The following is a 20,109-nucleotide window of genomic DNA, read 5'->3' on the forward strand; positions in this document are numbered from 1 at the left end:
GGTCAGTGAGTCTACCCCGCAGGGGAGCTGGGGACTGGATCTGTCCTGTCCGTCAGCATCATCTTGGAAGGAGTGTGTACTCTGCATACAGCCCCCAGCCAGTACCCCACCATCCCCAAAGCCAGAACGAGGGCGGAGGGGGGAGACCATCCCTGTCAGAAACTTGGTAGAGCTGTCAGAAACACCTGACATGAGCTGCCAGCATAGACGCAAAGGACATCACTTTGTTTAAAAAGCATTTTCAAAAACAATGAGAATTGACAGCGCGCCACAGGGAAGGAAGCGCAGGCTCCGTGCGCCCCCGTGTGGAGGGATCCGGTCTGTCCTCCGAGACCGCGCTCCGCAGCCCTGTCGGGGGCAGCTTACCTAGAAGGCGCGGGGAGGCCAGGCGAGGCCGCCCAAGGTCCCCCGGCGCGGGGTAAGGGAAGGGAGGCCCCCTTTCCTGTGCTTCGCCCGGCGCCCACCCGGCGCAGGACCCACGGGCTGGGGTCCGGCAGGCCGACCGGCTCTCTGTCCCGCGCAGTGTGCGCTCCGCACGAGTTCCAGTGCGGCAACCGCTCGTGCCTGGCCGCCGTGTTCGTGTGCGATGGTGATGATGACTGCGGGGACGGCAGCGACGAGCGTGGCTGTGCCGACCCGGCCTGCGGGCCCTGGGAGTTCCGCTGCGGCAGCGGCGGCACCTGCATCCCGGAGCGCTGGGTCTGTGACCGCCAGCTGGACTGCGAGGACGGCTCGGACGAGGCTGCCGACAGGTGTGGCCGCGCCAGTCCGGGGGCCACAGCCGCGCCCGCTGCCTGCGCCACCGCCTCCCAGTTCGCCTGCCGCAGCGGCGAGTGCGTGCACCTGGGCTGGCGCTGCGACGGCGACCACGACTGCAAGGACAAGTCAGACGAGGCCGACTGCCGTAAGCCCCCCCATGGCCCGGCCACTCTGCTCGTCTTGCTCCTCTTCCTGCCCTCGCCTGAGTAGATTCCTGCCCCGACCCCTGTCCTGGTCAGTGTGGAGGAGGACCAGGAGGGAGGGGTGGCCTGTTAGCGGGCTGGTGGCTACCGGGGCAGAGTCAGGTCTAACTCCAGAAGCCCAGCATCCTCATGCATACGCTCCCTGTCCCTCATTCCAGGCTGTCCCCCACAGGGTTCTTCTGCACGAGACCTTGAACTGTCCAGGATTCCTCTCCACCTACCAGGGTGGCTCATCTTTCAAGGCCTGGCCTAGATGGCACTGACCATCCCAGCCAGGCTGGTTCCCTCCACTGGACTGTCTTACAAGCCCTTAGTGGTCCCTGGGCTCCGGCTCCACCTCCCCTCCACCCCATCCCCCTGGCACAGCAACCTGGCTCAGGTCAGGTTTGCAAGTGGGTGATGTCATTAAGTGATGAACACCAAGACTCATGGTCTGTTCTGAGGGACTGGCCCTGGGCAGTGGTGGTAGATGATGGAGCAGGAGACCTGGTTTTGTCCTGGCTCTGCCAGCCAGAGTGCTGTGGGACCCTGGAAAGTCCCTTCCCCATCTCTGAGCTTCAGTCTCCCCTCCTGTACACACTGCAGGTGCCTCGGCCAGGGGTCCTGTGAGGACTGCTCGGCTCAGCCACCGGTCCTGTTCTTGCCAGATGTCGCTGTAGCATGGGCAGGGCGGGTCAGGGGACTGTCATTGTGCCTGACCCACTGACCCCATCCCTTTGCCCTCTCCCAGCAGCACTGGGGACCTGCCGTGGAGACGAGTTCCAGTGCGGGCATGGCACTTGCATCCCTGCCATCAAGCGCTGCGACCGACATCAGGACTGCCAAGATGGGAGTGACGAAGCTGGCTGCCTGCAGGGTGCGTGACGCCGAGGGACCACGACTTCCCCAGGACCGATTTGTCATACTTGCCTGGCCTCTCCTTGGGCCCGGAGAGGCAGTTCCCACAGAGCGCCACTCATCCTCTTTACTTGATTCTGGCTCCCTTCCCATGGGATCCTGGCCATGCCGGGACTGGATTTTTAAGGACTCTGTGCAAGGGGGAGGAGACCTGGGACATGAAAGGGCACCTTGGGAAGTCCAGCCCAACCCCACCACTTACCCCCTTCCCTCTCTACAAACTGGCAAATGCTTGGCTCCCAGGTTCCCCGACAGCAGAGGCTGTACCCTGCTCCCCACGAGGCCCTCTGGATTTTCAGAGGACCTGATTATCTCCTGCTCCCAGCAGGCAGGGCTCTTAACCCAGAAGTCATCCAGGGGAACAGACAACGGGTTGGACAGTGAGGTGACCACCTCTCTCTGGGCTCATGGGGCAGAGGTCCCCTTTGGCCTCTGCACAGATCCACCCAGGGCCAGATAAGATGCAAGCTCCTGGGCCTTGCTAGCTGGGTGCCACCTGACCTTCTGAGCACTTCTAGGGTGTTGGCCCAGGGCACTCAGCCTTCGCAGGTCCTGGGTGCCGCTATCATGAGACCCTTGGACTTTGCTTGCCTCCCATAGCCCCGGGCCGGCCCTCCTGCCCCACCATCTTACAGCTACTGTCCACTCTTCTCTGGCCCAACAGAGTCAGCTTGTGAGGGTCCCCGCAGATTTCAGTGTAAGAGTGGCGAGTGCGTGGACAGCAGGAAAGTGTGTGATGCTCAGAGGGACTGCCGGGACTGGTCGGATGAGCTTCTGAAAGAGTGTGGTACGGTACCTGTCCTGGTCACCAGTGCTCCCGCCCTGTCCCTCCTGGCCTCGGCCTTGAGGCTCTGGTGTGCCATCCCTCTTTCTTGACTCATGTGCTGTCCTGTGGCCTGAGATGGGGTTCTGCCCCTGGGGTCTCTTGTTCTTTACCTCTATACAGCTTCCAGCTTCCTTCCCAGTGTATATGCTCAGAACAGAGATGCTTCCTCTCACAAACTTGGCCTTTCCTCATTCCTTCCACTTTCAGGCCTCTGAGTGTGTGTTCTCTATTGCCTCCCTTCCTCAGGCTTCCTGTCTCACTGATCTAGTAGGGGTCCAGTGCAGGAAACCCAAGGCAGCGGCAGGCCATGATGGCTGCCCAGGCCTGACCTGCATGGAACAAGTGATGCAGCTCCAGCAGCAAGCAGCAGGTGGCGCTTTCCTCAGCCCGACCAAGCCGGGCTGCACAAGAGCAAGCAGCAATGAGGCTTCTGTTGCCAGCGGCTGCCAGGGTGGATGGCTTCCAGGCTGGCAAGCACAGATTGCCCAGACTGAAGTGGGCTGAGGACCAGGAAGGTCCAGTGTGAACCACAGCAGGTCAGGGGTCGAGGGAGATTTGGACTAAAACCCCTGGAAAGGCAGTGCCCTTCCACCACCTGCCGCCTTCCTTTCTGACCATCAGCTTCCCACCAATCCCAGTCCTGGGCTCTCCCAGGAGCTCCAGTATCTGAACTCCCCAGGAAGAGCATCTTCCCTTCCTTTGTGAAGATAGAATAAAAGCTGGTTCCGAAGGCTAGCGTCACCAAATAGGGGTCACTTGGCTGCCAGCTGAGCTATTGGAAGAAAGACGTCCCAGCCTCTGTGCCAGCCCCCTCCCTGCCAGTGGGCCCCACCACCAAGTAGAGAAGTCCCAGAGAAGGACTGGGGAAGCAGGAATGGCCAGGCTTGGCAGCCCCGCACTCCCAGACTTGGAGCTCACTAGGGACTACTAATCTACTAAACTCTCTTGTCTCTTGCATGATTCACAAAGAGAAGTATGTGTTGAGGTATGCATGTGTTGTCTGTACGTGTGCCTGCTGTGTCTGTTGGGGAGAGCCAGTGCCTGAGTCTCCTGCTCTGCCTAAGGTCGGGGAGCCGCTGTCCCCCTCCCCCGTGTGTGTGTCCTCAGGTCTGCGGGACGTGTCTGTGCCTCTGCACATCCACAGGGATGTGTGCATGCGGGTGTGTGCACGTGCTGAGCCAAATGACACAGCGCCTTTCATCCATGCTACTCAGGCCTCCCAGGACCACGCTAAGCCCCCTTCCTCGTGGATCTCGGAGTCCCCTCTGGGCTGGATGGCATGAGGAAGAACCAGAGCCGCTTCAGGCTCCCAGGGGAGCATAGGCAGGCAGGCAGGTCCACACCTGCTGTCCTTTTTCTTCTTGCCACCCACCTCAGCCCTGGAGGACTCTGTACCTTCAGAATCATTCAGAGCTCTCCCCTGGCCCCTTATAGGGCTTCCTGATATGTGCCCCTTTCATCCAGCCCTCAGCAGACACAACCGCTGAGATGCTGCTCCCTGCCGGAGGGGAAGATGGAAGCAAGTGCCTGAAGGAGATGCGAGCACGCACGTGGATGGGGTGTTCTGGGGTCCAGGAGAGGTCAGGGTGGGCCTGGAGTGACAGGAACGTTCCTGGAGGTGGTGCTCCACACATACCACTCCGGGTACTGGGCCTGGCTGAGTCACTCCCAGGCCCCCCTGGTCACAGGCTTGCTGTGGTTTTGTTCTTTCAGTTCCACCAACATTCCGGGGAAACAGAAGGAGGCCCAGGGGTAAAGGGGATTTTCCCTAAGCTTGGCTCAGGCTGGAGGTGGGGGCACCCCTCGGCTGTGCATGGCCTGGAGTGGGCAGCTCAGCTCGGCTTGGCGGGATGGGGTGGGGCCAGGTGGTGGTGCTTGCATGCAGTGGGTAGGAGTGTGGCACCCTCTTTCAGCTTGTGGCACTGACTTTCTGTGGTTCTGAAGCTCAGGATGCGGTGAGGACTCGGTGAGCCTTGGCCCTGGACTCCCTGGCTAGAAGAAGGTGGTCAGGGAGCAGAGGAGGGGTAGCCAGAACCAGGCTTAGGACAAGGTGGAGGAACAGGGATGAGAGGTGGAAGGAAGGAAGGAGGGAAGCTGGGAAAAATAACTCACTCCCATATCAATTCATAGTGGGATAGTGTTAGGGGGCATTCTGTGTGTTCAGAATCCTTGGGTAGCAGACTAGCCTGGACCGTGGCCAGAGAAGTGTCAGAGACCAGAGTGCACCGCAGATTTTGAGGTACATCTGTGTTCCCCATCCCATGCCAGGCCCATATAGCAGGGCTGGGAGCTGCCCCAGGGCAGTGTGGTTCCCAGGTGAAGCTGCCCAGCCAGGAAGCCAGGCATATTCCAGAAGGGGTTCCCAGGCCCACCTAATGGTTGGATGGCACACACACAAGTCCCTTGCCTCGGAGGCCACAAGGAAGGAAAGAGCTTAGGAAATGGGTTTGTGAAAGGAATGACTGTTGGCCAGCAGGGAAGACCAGGCTGTCTCCAGCCTGGGTGGCCTGGCAGGCCAAGGACCAGAGCTCTGGTGCCACTTGGACCCTGACTGACCTTGAACACGGGCTTGCCCTCTCCGAACCTCCTCCCGCCCAGCCACCCAGTTCCTGAGGCTGGGGTTTCTGGAGGCCTCCTCTCCGAGTCCTCCCAGCTGTGGGATTCCCGCTGCCCCAGGCTCTGCTTCTGCTCCAAGCCCTGCCCCCCCATCCCCTGGTAGGGACCCTCAGGAACCTGCGTCCCTCTGCAGGCCTTGACGAGTGTCTGCACAACAATGGTGGTTGTTCTCACATCTGCACTGACCTCAAGATTGGCTTTGAGTGCTCCTGTCCTGCGGGTTTCCGGCTTCTGGACCAGAAGACGTGTGGTGGTAAGAGCTCCTCCCTGCCGCCCCAAAAGCTGAGATGGATCACATGGCCAGTTCTGACCCCTCACCCCCACTCGGCTCTTTCCCACAGACATTGACGAGTGTGAGGACCCAGATGCCTGCAGCCAGATCTGCATCAATTATAAGGGCTACTTCAAGTGCGAGTGCCACCCTGGCTATGAGATGGACCCAGAGACCAGGAACTGCAAGGCTGCTGGTGAGTGCTTCTGAGGGTCCAGGAAGTGGTGCACAATGCAGAGGGCGGGTTGCTTGGAACTCCAAGTATATATAATATAATAACACAGAACCCACAACAGTATGCAGCCTTATACACTCAGTCATACCACCCAAACAATACAGAACACATAAAGTGGCCTGTTGCATGTAATGTGTAACCTGGTGTTATCCCACATATGATGTATGTGAGACATGACACAGATTATATTTGTGCAGTGGAGGCACCGAGCTGCTGACCATGCTTGCACAAAGTCCTCATATATGCAGGTGCTTTTATATTTTAAAAAGCGTGTACTTATTTTAAAGGCAGTTACTGAGACAGGTGGAAAGAGAGATCTTCCATCTGCTGTGTCATTCTCTATATGACCACAGTGGGGTAAGGCTTGGTCGTGCTGAAGCCAAGAGCTAGGAGCTTCATCTGATTCTCCCATGTGCATGGTAGGGGCTTCAACACTTGGGACGTCTTCCACTACTTTTTCCAGTCCGTTAGCAGGGATACAAACTGGCATCCATATAGGAAGCTGGCATTGCAAATGGAAGATTTATCCACTGCACCACAATGCTGGTGCCACAAGGGTCTTTTTTTAAAGTTCAGCGTAAATGGGATTAAAAGATGAGTTTACAAGCACTGGCATCCCATATGGGCGCCGGTTCTAATCCCGGCCGCTTCACTTCCCATCCAGTTCCCTGCCTGTGACCTGGGAAAGCAGCAGAGGACAGCCCAAAGCCTTGGGACCCTGCACCCAAGTACATGGGAGACCCAGAGGAAGCTCCTGGCTCCAGGCTTTGGATCAGCTCAGCTTTATCCATTGTGGCCACTTGGGGAGTGAACCAACAGATGGAAGATCTTTTTCTCTGTCTCTCCTTCTCTGTAAATTTGCCTTTCCAATAAAAATTGTAAAGTTTTTTTCAAGGATCTTCAAAAACATCACAGAAAAAATTATACATGGACTTTTTTGCACTAAAACAAACTTACCTTTCAATTTCATTTGCCATGACCTTTTTTTAAAGATTTATTTATTTATTGGAAAGTCAGATATACAGAGAGGATGAGAGACAGAGAGGAAGGTCTTCCGTCCGATGAGTCACTCCCCAGGTGAGCACAATGGCCGATGCTATGCCGATCCGAAGCCAGGATCCAGGAACTTCTTCCAGGTCTCCCATATGGGTGCAGGGTCCCAAAGCCTTGGGCTGTCCTCATCTGCTTTCCCAGGCCACAAGCAGGGAGCTGGATGGGAAGTGGAGCTGCTGGGATTAGAACCAGTGCCCATATGGGATCCTGGCACATTCAAGGCGTGGACTTTAGCCACTAGGCCATGGCACCGGGCCCTGCCATGACCTTTTCAAAGAATTCTTTTGAATGTGATTATACCAAACCTCAAAACCTAAATATGCCAGGCCTGTATCACAGCTATTAGGAGAAATTGTGTCAGGGTGTCCCTAGATGTTTGCTTGCAGGGAGGCCATGTCCTCGCCCTCATCTGAGGATAGGAACGTCATACAGCTGGAGGGGTGGCAGAGCTGGTCCCGGAACCAGCCTCCCTCTTCTCTCCTCCCTCACTATGAGCCTTCTCTCTCTCTGCTCTATGTGTGCCATGCCCTCCCTCTAACCCTGACCTTGCCTGTCCAACATCTCCATCACTATGCATGTGGATCCGGGTGTTATCTGCTCGGTGCTGGTGCCACCCTGCCCCAGGAGAACATAGGTGCCTGCCACAGAGGCATAGTGACAAGAACCAGGAGGCCTTTAGAAGCATCTACTGGAAAACGAGTGAGGAAAGGGCACAGGCAGTTCCAGGGACAGGCGTATCTAGGCACTGAGATGGTGTTAGTGCCCAAGTGGCCAAGCAGAGCCTGTAGGAGCTGGTGCTGGCTGCCCACTTACAGGCCTGGGGGCGGGACAGTGATATTCCCATGGAGTTGCTGGGAATTTCTAGGTCACTGACAATCTTCTGAAAATCTAAGCCTTAAATTGGTTTTGTACCTGCGTGAATAGTTATATCTCCATACAGCTGGGCGTTTGCTAAGGAGGGCTGGCATTCTGGTAGAGCAGGAAAAGTTGCCAACGGTGACACAGGCATCCCATATGGGCAGCAGTTCAATCCTGGCTGCTCCACTTCTGATCCAGCTCCCTATAAAAGTGCCTGGGAAAGCAATGGAAGACGGCCCAAATCCATGGGCCCCTGCACCTACATAGGAAACCCAGAAGAAGCTTCTAGTTCTAGCTTTGGCCTGGTCCTACCTCTGGCCATTGCAGCTGTTTGGGGAATGAGCCAGTAGGTGAAGGATTTTCCTTTCTCTCTCTCTCTCCCTTCCTCCTTTCCTCCCCTGCCTCTCTGTAAAACTTTTAAATAAATATTAAGGAAAGGAAAAGGAAAAGAACACTTCATTCAGTTTCCAGGGCCCTTTGCTGTCTGGTGCAGGCCACTGCCTGTAGCTTCATTCCTTGCCATGCCTGCTGCTCCAGCCCCCTGCGCATGTACAGGCACACACAGCCTCTGTGAGGGTCTTCCCCTCCACCTCTGCCCTGATGGGTATCCTCTAAGATGCTGCCTGTCCAGGGAGCCCTTTTTCTGAGAGGGGCAGTATAGTAAAGGTGATCACTGCAGGAAAGAGATGTGTTCTGGGTGCAAGGGTCCTGAGGCAGCAAAGCCCTGCCTGGCCATGTAATGCCAAGTAGTCCAGCCGCTGGAATCCAGTGTGTTAGAGGGGTAGGCGACACAGCTGGGCAGGGAACTCGGGATCAGCTAACAGAGAAATGGGGAGTTGTGGGAGAGTTTGGGGAGTCTGTATCTCATAAGAAGAATGAAGATTGTATGAATGGTACTTTACATTTGGGCCTTTTGTACTCATTCCTTCATCCTTGCCCACATGGCAGCTGGCAGGAACCCGTTCCTGATCTTCACCAACCGGCATGAGGTGCGCAAGATAGACCTGGTGAAGCGGGAGCACTCCCGCCTCATCCCCATGCTCAAGAACGTGGTGGCGCTGGACGTGGAAGTGGCTACCAACCGCATTTACTGGTGTGACCTCTCCTATCGCAAGATCTACAGGTGAGTGCATGGCCCCGGAGCCAGACCTTGAGGGGTGGCTTCTGGCACTAGGGTTTCTTGGGGGCCTGGGAGAGGCTTGGAAATTAGTGCAGATCAGAGTGGAAGTGGAGCCACCAGGGTTGAGGGCTCTGTTGGAAAAGTGGCATTAAGCACCACCCACCTGGGCTTTGTCTGACCCCTACTGGCCTAAGGAGGAAGTGTAAGACACAAGAAATTAAGTCAGGCCTTTTGCCCTGGGAGGAGGGTCCTTCTGAGCTCAAGGCTCTTGGTGGCCTTTCTCAAGATGTCTCTGGTCTGCCTGTGTGCCACCCTGCAAGGCCAGGCCCCCTGGGGGCAGTCATGTCCTTTCTTTGTCCTGAGATGCCCTCCGCAGGCCCAAGGTAGATGCTGAGGCACAGCCGAAAGAACAATGGAACAGATGAGCGAATGGAAGGAAGGATGATGTGTGCTGCCCCGGATGGCCAGCTCCTCCCTCCCCAACACACAGACACCTGCACCTGCACACCCAAGGGCAGGGCTAGAGCAGTTGTGACAGAAGGGGAGGGTCTGGTGACAGACTGGACAGGAGACCCAGAGATGGGACTTGGGAGATATCCGACACAGGTTCATTTGAGGTTTCAGGTTTCTGGCTTGAGCAGTTTTGAGGAGAGAAGTTTTGAGTTTCAAGCTTGGGCTGTTGTTTGAGATGAGAGGCACTAACGAGGAGCAGGGTTGGGCGGTCTGTCTGTTAGGCCAAGGGATGGGGAGTGGAAGTGAGCCATCTGGGAATAGATTGGGCTCCCAGGGTCTGGCAAGTCGAAGGGAGTTGGCTGGCTGTGTAGTCCAGAACTGCTGAGAGTGGTTGGGATTGGAGAGGCAGTTAGGAATGGCAGTGGACACTGGGGAGCTAATGGCCCAGAGAGAGTGGAGAGGAGAAACCCTTGGGAGACATTACATCTGACCAGTGCTCAGCCTCTGCCCCAACCTCACCTCAGATTCCTCCTCTGTCGCCTGGACACTGTGATAGCCTCCTGACCGATTTCTTGCCTTAACTCCCTGCCCCTTCCAAGCAGCCCACTCCCAGGTGCCACAATGACCACACATGCCTCTCTAACCATGCCTGTGACCCTGTCTGTCACCCCTCTGGCAGCCTGCGGCCCCTATCTGCACACACTTTTGTTCTCACAGCCCATATTCCCAGCTTTCTCCAAGAGAACAGCATGCTCTTCTCTGGGTGCTCATACTGGCTGGTCCCTTTGCCTGGGTGCATTCTGTCCTCTGGCTGCTCGTGAGCCAGGGTCCTGGGACTCAACCCCAAAGTACTCCTTCACTCTCCGGGATGGGACTGAATCCACTTTTTCGACTACCATAGGCCTTTGTTGCTGTCTAGAGTCACATCCTGTTATTTCTGCCTGCAAATCGGTACCCCTTCCCTCATTCCCCCTAAGCTGACCCCCCCTAGACCACAGAATGGGGCTGAGCTAAGCCCATATTCCCAACCCTGGTGTCCAAGGAATATGTTGAATGAGAACTAGCCACATTCTCATTCTCCCACTGTTAAAGCTGGAGAAGGAGATGTGGGAAGGGTGCCTGGGCTGCTCCAGCCGGGCCCCTGGGTAGACCATCTGCCCATGGCCAGCTCTGGTTTCTCCCAAGTGCCTACATGGACAAGGCCAGCGACCCAGCAGAGCAGGAGGTCCTCATTGATGAGCAGCTGCACTCTCCAGAGGGCCTGGCAGTGGACTGGGTCCACAAGCACATGTACTGGACTGACTCGGGCAATAAGACCATCTCAGTGGCCACGCTCGATGGTGGCCGCCGGTGCACTCTCTTCAGCCGTGATCTTAATGAACCCCGGGCCATCGCTGTTGACCCCCTGCAAGGGTGAGTATCCCCATGCCAAGCGTCCCCTTTCTCCTACCATGAGCGCTCAATCCCTATACATCTGACTCAAGAGCTATCCTGAGGGGCCTAGAAGGCTCTGAGCTAATCAGGCACAGGCCATGAAGAAGCCAGTCCATGTGCACCCCTCATCCTCTTAACTCCCACCCAAAGGGTTTTGGGTTATTGGTCATTAGGGTTCCCCTAGATGCTGCAGCTCACTCCTACTGCAGGATAGGAGCATCTCAGAGCAGAGCAAGGTCTAGATATTGTCCAGTAGAGGCTCCTAAGGCAAGACGGTAACTGCTCCTTCTGCTCTGTAAATCAGAAAAGGGTGGGCTTACAAGGATTCTTCTCAACTTACACTCAAGGGCTCTACTTCAAGCTGCCACTGTGGGAGAGATGGCCTCATGGCTTGTTGCACCGAGGCTGAGTAGACTCGGGGAATACAGCCCTCCAAATGTGAAGACTAAAGTGCCTGCTGGCAAAGACAGGATGGCCCCGTGGGATCTCAGAGTCTTTCTGGTCCTACTACACTTAATGCTCAGCTTTTTGGGAGACGATTGGGTCCCAGTGACTCAGACCACCCCTGCCAAGTCCCAAACAAGAAACCAGGTTGGACTCTTCTTTCTTTTAGGTACATGTATTGGTCTGACTGGGGGTTCCAGGCCAAGATCGAGAAGTCTGGGCTCAATGGTGTGGACCGGCAAACGCTGGTGTCGGACAATATCGAATGGCCCAATGGAATCGCCCTGGGTGAGCCCTGCCATCCCCAGATTGGAAGCCTTTTCTAGTAGCTGGTCCTCACCCCTGTCTGTAGCTCCATAGGTCTTGTTTCTGCATCCCCTGTGGTACCAGTGCCTTTGTTCTCTGGTGATTGTTTCCTGGGCTGGCTTCACTCTGAGTCCTGGAAATGGGGGCAGGGAGGGGGCCCCGAAACAGCGGAGGTCCCAGGTTCCATGGCCTGCTCCTCCTCCCCTCTCCCCTTCGTCCTTCTCAAGATTTGCTGAACCGGCGCTTGTACTGGGTAGACTCCAAGCTGCACCAGCTGTCTAGCATTGACTTCAGCGGAGGCAACAGAAAGATGCTGATTTCTTCCAGCGACTTCCTGAGCCATCCTTTCGGGATAGCTGTGTTTGAGGTGAGCCCCCATAAAAGCAGGCCTGGCCCCGGCAGGAAGCTGATGGCCAGGAAAGGCATGTTCAGCTAGCCTGACTCCCTGATACTTGTCCAGAAGCATATCTGTCTGCAGTTTCTGAGCTGCCTGCGTACAGAGGTTGTTGTAGCTTACTGTCTGCCAAGGGGGTCTTTCCTGTGCTGTGTTCCTAAGACCCCTCCTGCAGGGAGGTACTGTTTCCTTTCTCAGCACCCAGCCTTGTACCACATGTCCAGAAGGGGGAGGGAAAAAGGAAAACTCAGACCATTCTCTGTAGGAAATGAACTGAAAGATGCTATTTGATTCAGATTTTTTTTTTTTTTAATTAGAGGCAGAGGCTGAGAGGTTCACTTACTCTCCAGATTCCTGAAACAGCTGGCTTGGGCCTGGCTGAAGTTGGGAGCTGGACACTCCTTCCTGTCTGGGCAGCAGGGACTTGGTACTGGAGCCATCATCTGCTGCCTCCCAGGGTGTGTTTTAGCAGGGAGTTGGAATTGGGAGCAGAGTTAGAACTTGAGCTCCAACTCTATGATACCAACTGCTGTGCTGAGCGCTCACCTCATTGCGACAGTCTGGCTGATCATTGCCAGACCCTGTAGTCACAGAGCTCAGTCAGCATCAGGAAGCACCAGCAAGGCAGGGGTGGCGAGTCAAGACCTGAACTCCAGCGATCATCTGCCCTGACGCATGAAGAAGCCAGAGCAAGCACTGTCTCACATACCTCCTCCTCCCTGAGGCGAAGTCTGCTGCCTGGGGGAGGGAAGGCAGGGACCTGTGCCCTGAGGTGGTCACTGGGGTTGGGGCTTGGAAAGCATCACTCGGCATTCCTCGCAATGCAGCCCTTGCTTCCAAAGACAAGCGTGTTTGAGCACATGTATGTGCTGGAGTATACAGATGGCATGTGGGATGTGTGGACCTGCATGTGCATCTGTAAATGCACTAAAGAGCATGTGTGCTGGCTCCTGTGAGATAAATATGTATGCCTTTCTGTGTCTAAATCTGTGAATGATGAGGCATGATTGTGCCTGTAAGATACAGGTCTGGGCTTGTGTGCACTAACTGGGGACTGCTGTTTGTGTGTATGTGTGTGAAAGGGGGGCGGAGCAAGAGAGAGAGAGAGTGTGTGTGTGTGTGTGCACGTGAGCACCCCCAGAAGCCTCATGAGGCCCTACAGGGCATAGCCCTCAGTGGTTCACACATCCCCACCAAGCTTATCTTAGTCCTGGGATCCAGGGGTAGTAAGAGCTCTTGAAGCCCAACAGGTCCAGCTTGGCACCAGTGATGCCAAGTCACTTGTGAGGCCAAAAAATCTTCTGAAATGGCAGGGACCCAGGCCAAAGTCCCCTTACAGAACAGAAGCAGAGTTCACTATGAGTCTATGAGCAGGGTAGCTCAGGGAGATGGCAGGACAGTTCTTGTGACGTGGTTTGGGGCTGGGCCGTCAGATGGAGGTCATGGGTGTAGACTCCAGACCCTCATCCTCTGTATCTACCTCATAGGACAGGGTATTCTGGACAGACTTGGAGAATGAAGCCATTTTCAGTGCCAATCGACTCAGTGACCTGGAAGTCTCCACCTTGGCCGAGAACCTCAATAACCCACATGACATTGTCATCTTCCATGAGCTGAAGCAGCCAAGGGGTGAGCCTTCCCCAGCCGCTGGTACCAAGTCCCCTGCCCATTTATTTATTTATTTATTGCCCTTTTGCTTTTATTTATTCATTTGAAGTGCAGCAAGTCACAGATAGAGATATCCCATCTGCTGTTCATTCCCAAAATGTCCACGACTGCCAGGACTGGGCCAGGGTGAAGCCAGGAGCCTGGAACTCAAACCGAGTCTCTCACATGGGCAGCAGGGACCCAGACACTTGAGCTGTCCACCAGCTGCCTCCCAAGCTGCTAAAATTGGAAGTAGAGCTGGGACTTGAACCTAGCCCATCTGAGTTGCCATCATCCCAAGCAGCTACATCCGTTGGTGGCCCACCTGTCGCTCTGTTTGCCCTTAGTTGCAGATGTCTGTGAGCTGAGTGCCCAGCCCAATGGGGGCTGTGAGTACCTGTGCCTTCCGGCTCCCCAGATCTCCAGCCATTCCCCTAAGTACACATGCGCCTGTCCTGACACCATGTGGCTGGGCCCAGACATGAAGAGGTGCTACCGAGGTAAGAGTGCTCCCCAGGAAGGGGGGTCCTAGCAGTGCCAGACGCTGCCCTGCAGAGATTGTCCCATGGCCGCAGGGCGGTACAGGGAGCCCCTGGTTTTATTCCACCTCCTCCTCCGGCTGCTTCATGCCTTTGCATTTAGAAGCTTCTCTTTTCTCGTTTCCTTGAACACATATATTCCCAAAGCTTTTTCTTCACCCAAGAGAAGAATACACAGAAAGCATTTTCAATTCTGTCTTGAGGAGTTTCTGGAGCTCCTTGAAAAGCCTGAGAATCCTTGCTCACCACAGCTCCAGTCACTGACTTGTGCACATGATTGTTTATTGCATCTCTTGCCTGGAATGTAACCTCGTTTGCATGCCTAGAGAGGGTCAGTTAGCTTCAGCCACATGTTCATTTCTCAGTCTGGATGTGTGGCCAGAGCCTTCTGTTAGAGCATAAAGATGCTGCATCATTCATGATTTTCAGGTTCAACTGTTAAAACTGGAGTAAGAGTTTAAACTCAATGGGGTAAACAATGCATGTCAAGTTATTCCGGGTTTATATGATGTCCCTTTCCTGCAGGCCTTCACAGTGCTTTCAGCCTACCTAATTCTGCTGCATTGCTTTGATGAGTCACCTTATCAAGGTGAAGTGTTTAGGATTCATTTAAAAGGGGATCATTGGGGAGTGAATCAGTGGATGGAAGATCTTCCTCTCTGTTTCTCCTCCTCTCTGTGTATTTCACTTTCCAAAAAAAAAAAAAAAAAAATTTCTAAAAATAAATAAAAAAAAATAAAAGGGGATCATGACCCCTTCAGGATTAGTGAAGGCTTGCCAGTCATGACTTTTCATGTAAGCCATGAGGATGGGCTTCTGATTTTAATGCAGGCAATAGCTTAAGCACCAGAGCAACACAATTTTGTGTCCCAGTGACCTCTGTGGTGATTCCTCTCCAGCACCTCAATCTACCTCAACTACGACATTCGCCTCTACTACGACAAGGACAGCAGCCACCACTCCCAGAGAGCCTGGGACCACCGACCAGAGCCCCACCTACCAGAACCACAGCACAGAGATGCCAACCCTGGCAACCATGGTCCCAAGCTCTGTTGGTGTCAGCAGCACCCCCAACATCAGCCCGTCTATTCCCAGTCCTGCAACCAGCAACCACTCTCAGCACTGTAAGGGAATGAGTTTTGTATTCTTTCTTGACATGGGAGGGGTCTCAGAGATGGAGTAGTGGAGAGAATTGGGACTAAATGCCCCAACCAGGCCTGAAGACTTGTGTGTGTCTGTCTCTGGAGAGGAAGCAGAGGAAGGCAGAGTGCCAGCTTGTGACTTAGGAGTGTTTAACTCCTCTGATATACAGAGAGCCAGGAGAAGTAAGAACCCTTCCCCACCTGCTTTTCAAGGTTGCCTGGGGATAGAGAAGGGAGCATTGTGACCAGTGCTCATGTCCACAGCCCCTGCTGACCCTGGGTGGAGGTTGTGTCTGTGTTTCCTGGGTTACTGGCATGTTGGGGTGAAGGTAGGTAGAAGGGAAGGAAGGTGTCCCCAGGTTTGGGAAACTCAGATCTGAGGGCCCAGCAGACAGCAGTAGCCATAATTGGCATGTCGATGTTCCTTCCAAACCCGGGGATGAGAAGAATTAAGTTCCACAATTACTCAGTCATCAGGAGCAGCAATTGTCACTGCTGGAAAGGTTCTATCTCATTAGCCAGTAAACACCTCTTTAACTGAGTTATCTGCTAGGAGGAGTTTGTTTAAAAGGATAAACAATCTTTGGACATTTCTTTCCCTTACATGGATGGCTTGGTGTAGCGTCTTTCTAACTGGGCTTGTTCTGCCAGTAGACATGGACTTCCAAAGTTGAATGTCAGACCCTGAAATGTACAGAGACAGGCGGAACATGTGTGAATTCCAGCTCCTCACTTCAGGCCCTCCTCACAAACCTGCTCAAGTTCTAGCTCTTGCATCACTGCCCACTGTTGGCTGTGGCCTTGGTCAGGGTGGCAGCAGCATTCCCACAGTTTGCTTTGGAAGCTGGGCATAGTCAGATTCCCTTGGAGTAACTTAGAAAAATGGACACACTAAGAAGATGGGATGTGGACCATCACCAAGGGCTGTCCTCACAGGGAGCAGATATAGACCACAGCTCCTCTTCAAGCTCAGAAGGTTGGCATGAGGCTCCTGGGGGTGGCGGCGGGGAATCCCGTGAGGGCTACCAAGTGCTAAACGGATGTTATAATGCAGGTGGCTATAGGAGTGAAGAGGACGGGCCATCATGCTTTGATTAGACACAGCACACTTTCCTCTTAGAGCTTTCATATACATTGTCTCTTTAAGCCTCACAACCATCCCCCACCCCATTCTCAGCTCTCTGAACCAGCAAGGCTGTGCCAAACATTGAGCTAAAGCATTTTCTGTGAATTATTCTTTTTAAGCCTTACTATATCCCAGGAAGTAGGTAACATCATGATCTGCATCTTTAAGAAGTATCATGTTGACAAATTATAATAGATAGTAACTTGTCCAGGGTCACCAAGTAGTGAGTAGCAGATCTGACACCTTGAACCCAAGAAGTCTGACCCAGAAACCTATGCTCTTGACCTCACTACACTGTGTCCCATTTTAATCACTTATAGAAAAAAATAATAATAATGCAGATAGACAGAACACCAGAGACAGCAGCAGACACAGCATAGTAGGTACCCGCTGAAAAAGGTAGCTGACCCATTCAGCAGTGTAAAGACCCAAGTGTTTAGTCCACCGGGCACAGCTTATAGCCTTCAGTCACAGACAGTGCTGTTAAGAAGGACTCAGGGCTTGGATCATGAGTCCTGGGCACAAGTCCCAGCTCTGTTCTTGTCCGTGAGTCCCTAAACAGTAAGACTCAGGTCTGTAAACTGGAGATGACCCCTGTCCTGCTGGGCTCATGGGAGTTCAGGTAGGATCTGGAAGGGCTGCAGTGTGGAGCATTAGCCAGGACCATAATTTCAGGATGGGAAACACTTGGGTGATCCATGCTCGAGGCCAGTGAGCGCTCAGCCTCATCTTGAGCATTATTCCACAAATTTCTGTGCTTTGCAGATGGGAATGAAGGTGGCAAGATGGGCTCAACAGTCACTGCTGCTATCATTGGGATCATCGTGCCCATAGGTGAGTATGACCCCAAGTCACTGGGGAGAGAAGAAAGGCCTTTCCAGAACCCAGTGGAAAATACTAGAAAGATAGAACGCTTAGCACACTCATCTGTTCTATTGACTAGTTCTTCCCTGGCAACTTTCCTGTTGCTTCTGATTAAATTTGCTTTCTTAACCTGGCCTTTCAGGACTTCGCCCAGCTTACTATCCATGTTTGCCCCCATCCCCTTGTTGTTTTTTTTTTTAAAGATTTATTTTATTTTCATTGCAAAGTCAGATATACAGAGAGGAGGAGAGACAGAGAGGAAGATCTTCTGTCCGATGAGTCACTCCCCAAGTGAGCGCAACGGCCAGTGCTGTGCTGATCTGAAGCCAGGATCCTGGAGCTCTTCCAGGTCTCCCACATGGGTGCAGGGTTCCAAGGCTTTGGGCCGTCCTCAGCTGCTTTCCCAGGCCACAAGCAGGAAGCTGGATGGGAAGTGGAGCTGCTGGGATTAGAACCGGCGCCCATATGGGATCCTGGAGCGTTCAAGGCGAGGACTTTAGCCACTAGGCCATGCCGCCAGACCCCCACCATCCCCTTGTTTACACTGTGCACCCCAACAAAGTAATGGCCAATTGTATTCTCCTTGGAACAGGGATGTTGTCTGCTGTCCAGGTCCTCGTAGTGGCGTAGTGGCTAGCACATGGGAGGAAACCAAGTATTTGCTAACAAGTAGAACTGCCTGTGCTTTGAATAAATGGTACTGTCTTTCTTTGGTTTCAGCACATGTTTATTAAGTTATTATGTGTAAAAGGGGGAAAGGAAGGTGATAAAAAATAAATAAGACATGATTGTTCTACAAAGTTTACAGTCTTACGGGGAAGCTCATATGACATGGCAAGTCCTGGGATTCGTTGTATGTGCTGAGTCTGTATCAGTGCCAAGGAAGCACTTAACCGAGATGGGGAGGAGGGGAAAGCAAAGGTTTCCTATTGGAAGCTGTGTTCGAGCTGAGTGAGCTAAGTGAAGAATCAGGAGCAATCCAAATAGTGAGGACAGTGAGCGCCAAGCCAGGAACAGGAAATGGTATGGAAGGATGATGGTGAGTTTGGAACTAAGAGTTTCATATTGCCAGGCCCCATGTAATAGAACACTCTAGAGTGACAGTGACTGCTTGCCCCTCTGTCTAGCTCAGCTGGAGAGCATTGCCTCCAGTATCTGTTACTACACAGTCAGTCCTCACCCCTGCAATTTCCACCCACTGCTGGGTTTGACTAACTACAAGTGGAAAATAGTTTTGGACAGAAAAGTTGCAATTTTTGTACTAAATGTGCACAGACTTTGTCTTGTGGTTATTCCCTAAACAATAAAATATAACAACTATTTATATGGTATCACAAGTAACCTGGAGTTGACACAGGACCGAGTCATTCTCTCTCCCACCCAGTGTTTTTACACGGTGCCCTGTGTATCCTGTCACCCCAGTGTCATTCCCTGGCAGTGTACTGCAATTGCCCCTTCAACATCCCATCCGTTTATCTCCCATCCGTGCCCCTGAGGACCTCACAGACAAGGACTTTGTCCTTTGGTCCTGGGAATGCTTGAAATGGTGCTGAAGCAATAAGTGAATTTTTTAAAACTCCTCTGTGTGTGAGCCACTGTGCCATGTGTCAGGCATGCAGAGAAGAAAAAGGTGAAAGATTTACTGGCTTTCAGTGTTCGTCATGTGTCACCATAAATAATCAGACAAGGTAGATGTCAGCCCATGCTGTGTCATGCTGTAGTGGAGACAGACCAGCACAGATACACAAAGTGGTGCCTCTGGAGAAGATGCCACTTGAATTGGCCTTAAAGGTCTTCACCAGAGGAGGCAATGGTGAGACTATAGCCCTAAACCTATTTTAAGTGGAATGAGTACATGTACAACTTCCTTTTCTTTGCTAGCAAGAGGCCTGTATGTTCTGTTTGCTGGTAGAACTCCTCCTGATAGAATCCACACACTTATCTAATCTATGCTAATCTAGGGGATGACAAATGAGAACTACTTCCCCATGGGCCACAGTGTCCTTCATAAGCTTATAAGCCTTCATTTACATTTCATCCTTTATGGATTAGCTTTTCACTCTTTTCTTATTTGCTATTAGCTTATTTTTATTTGTAGAAATATTTGCATGTAATGCATAGTAATCCTTTATAACATTTGCCAGTTTGTCTTAGCCTGACATTTGGTTTTCAAATTTGTTTAGGATGTCTTTAGCCATGCATACATTTATAAATTTTCAATGTCAGCTTTGTCAACTTTTGGTTTTATGGTTTCTGGGGTTTGTATCTTGCCTGTATCAATCTGAATTATCTCCTGCTGTTTTCTTCTATGTTAAGCTGATTGCAGGGTTTAGATCTTAGTCCAAATGGTGATTTATTTTAGAGTATAGTATGAGGTGGGGATTTAGCAGATTTTTTTCCCACATACTTGTCTAGTTTACCCAAAACCATTATGAAGCAGGCCATCCTTGTCCTTGCCTTGAATTGTCATTTCTATTATTATAAATTACTTGCCCATACATATTTTGGTCTGCTTCTAGATGTCTCTTCTCCTTCACCCATTGTCTATTCCTACCTATCAGTAGCACAACTTGATGGTATGTTATGTTCACAACATCTTCTTAGCTATATTTTACTGTGACTCTTGAAAATAATCTTGCCAAATCTATAAAAATTATGATGCACTTTCTACTGAAATTGCTTTGTATATAAAAATTTATGTGGGGAGGATTTACATTTTGTCAATATTGAAGCGTCTCATCTAAGAACATGACATTTATGTTGTTTAGTAGAATTGAATTCATATAGGATTTACACACTCTTCCTTGTTATGTTTTCCTAGGTATCTTATAGTTTTTGGTTGGGTTATTGTGTATGTGTTCTTACTCCATTAAATGTTCTAATTATTTTTGATTAGAAAGAAAGCTGTTATTGCTGGTGTTG

The 20,109-nt window shown here is 52.4% G+C and overlaps 1 protein-coding gene across 8 annotated transcripts in view; it reads left to right on the plus strand.

The window, feature by feature from the left end:
• LRP8 (LDL receptor related protein 8) overlaps nucleotides 1-20,109 on the plus strand; it is a 67,639-nt gene that overhangs the window by 37,627 nt on the left and 9,903 nt on the right. For 2 of the 8 annotated variants that reach the window (XM_040978521.1, XM_040978522.1), the window contains exons 5-16: nucleotides 524-904; nucleotides 1,696-1,818; nucleotides 5,435-5,554; nucleotides 5,643-5,768; nucleotides 8,667-8,841; nucleotides 10,477-10,704; nucleotides 11,339-11,457; nucleotides 11,703-11,842; nucleotides 13,357-13,498; nucleotides 13,864-14,016; nucleotides 14,955-15,179; nucleotides 17,089-17,157. In XM_040978521.1, the coding sequence (XP_040834455.1) occupies nucleotides 524-904; nucleotides 1,696-1,818; nucleotides 5,435-5,554; nucleotides 5,643-5,768; nucleotides 8,667-8,841; nucleotides 10,477-10,704; nucleotides 11,339-11,457; nucleotides 11,703-11,842; nucleotides 13,357-13,498; nucleotides 13,864-14,016; nucleotides 14,955-15,179; nucleotides 17,089-17,157 (2,001 nt within the window). Of the gene's footprint in view, nucleotides 1-523; nucleotides 905-1,692; nucleotides 1,819-2,523; nucleotides 2,647-4,398; nucleotides 4,438-5,434; nucleotides 5,555-5,642; nucleotides 5,769-8,666; nucleotides 8,842-10,476; nucleotides 10,705-11,338; nucleotides 11,458-11,702; nucleotides 11,843-13,356; nucleotides 13,499-13,863; nucleotides 14,017-14,954; nucleotides 15,180-17,088; nucleotides 17,158-20,109 lie in introns of all 8 variants that reach the window. The other 6 variants (XM_040978520.1, XM_040978523.1, XM_040978525.1 and 3 more) reach the window with 6 other exon arrangements.

The sequence above is a fragment of the Ochotona curzoniae genome, unplaced genomic scaffold (assembly GCF_017591425.1).
Source record: "Ochotona curzoniae isolate NIBS_2020 unplaced genomic scaffold, NIBS_Ocur_1.0 contig_291, whole genome shotgun sequence".
Taxonomy (NCBI): Eukaryota; Metazoa; Chordata; class Mammalia; order Lagomorpha; family Ochotonidae; genus Ochotona; species Ochotona curzoniae.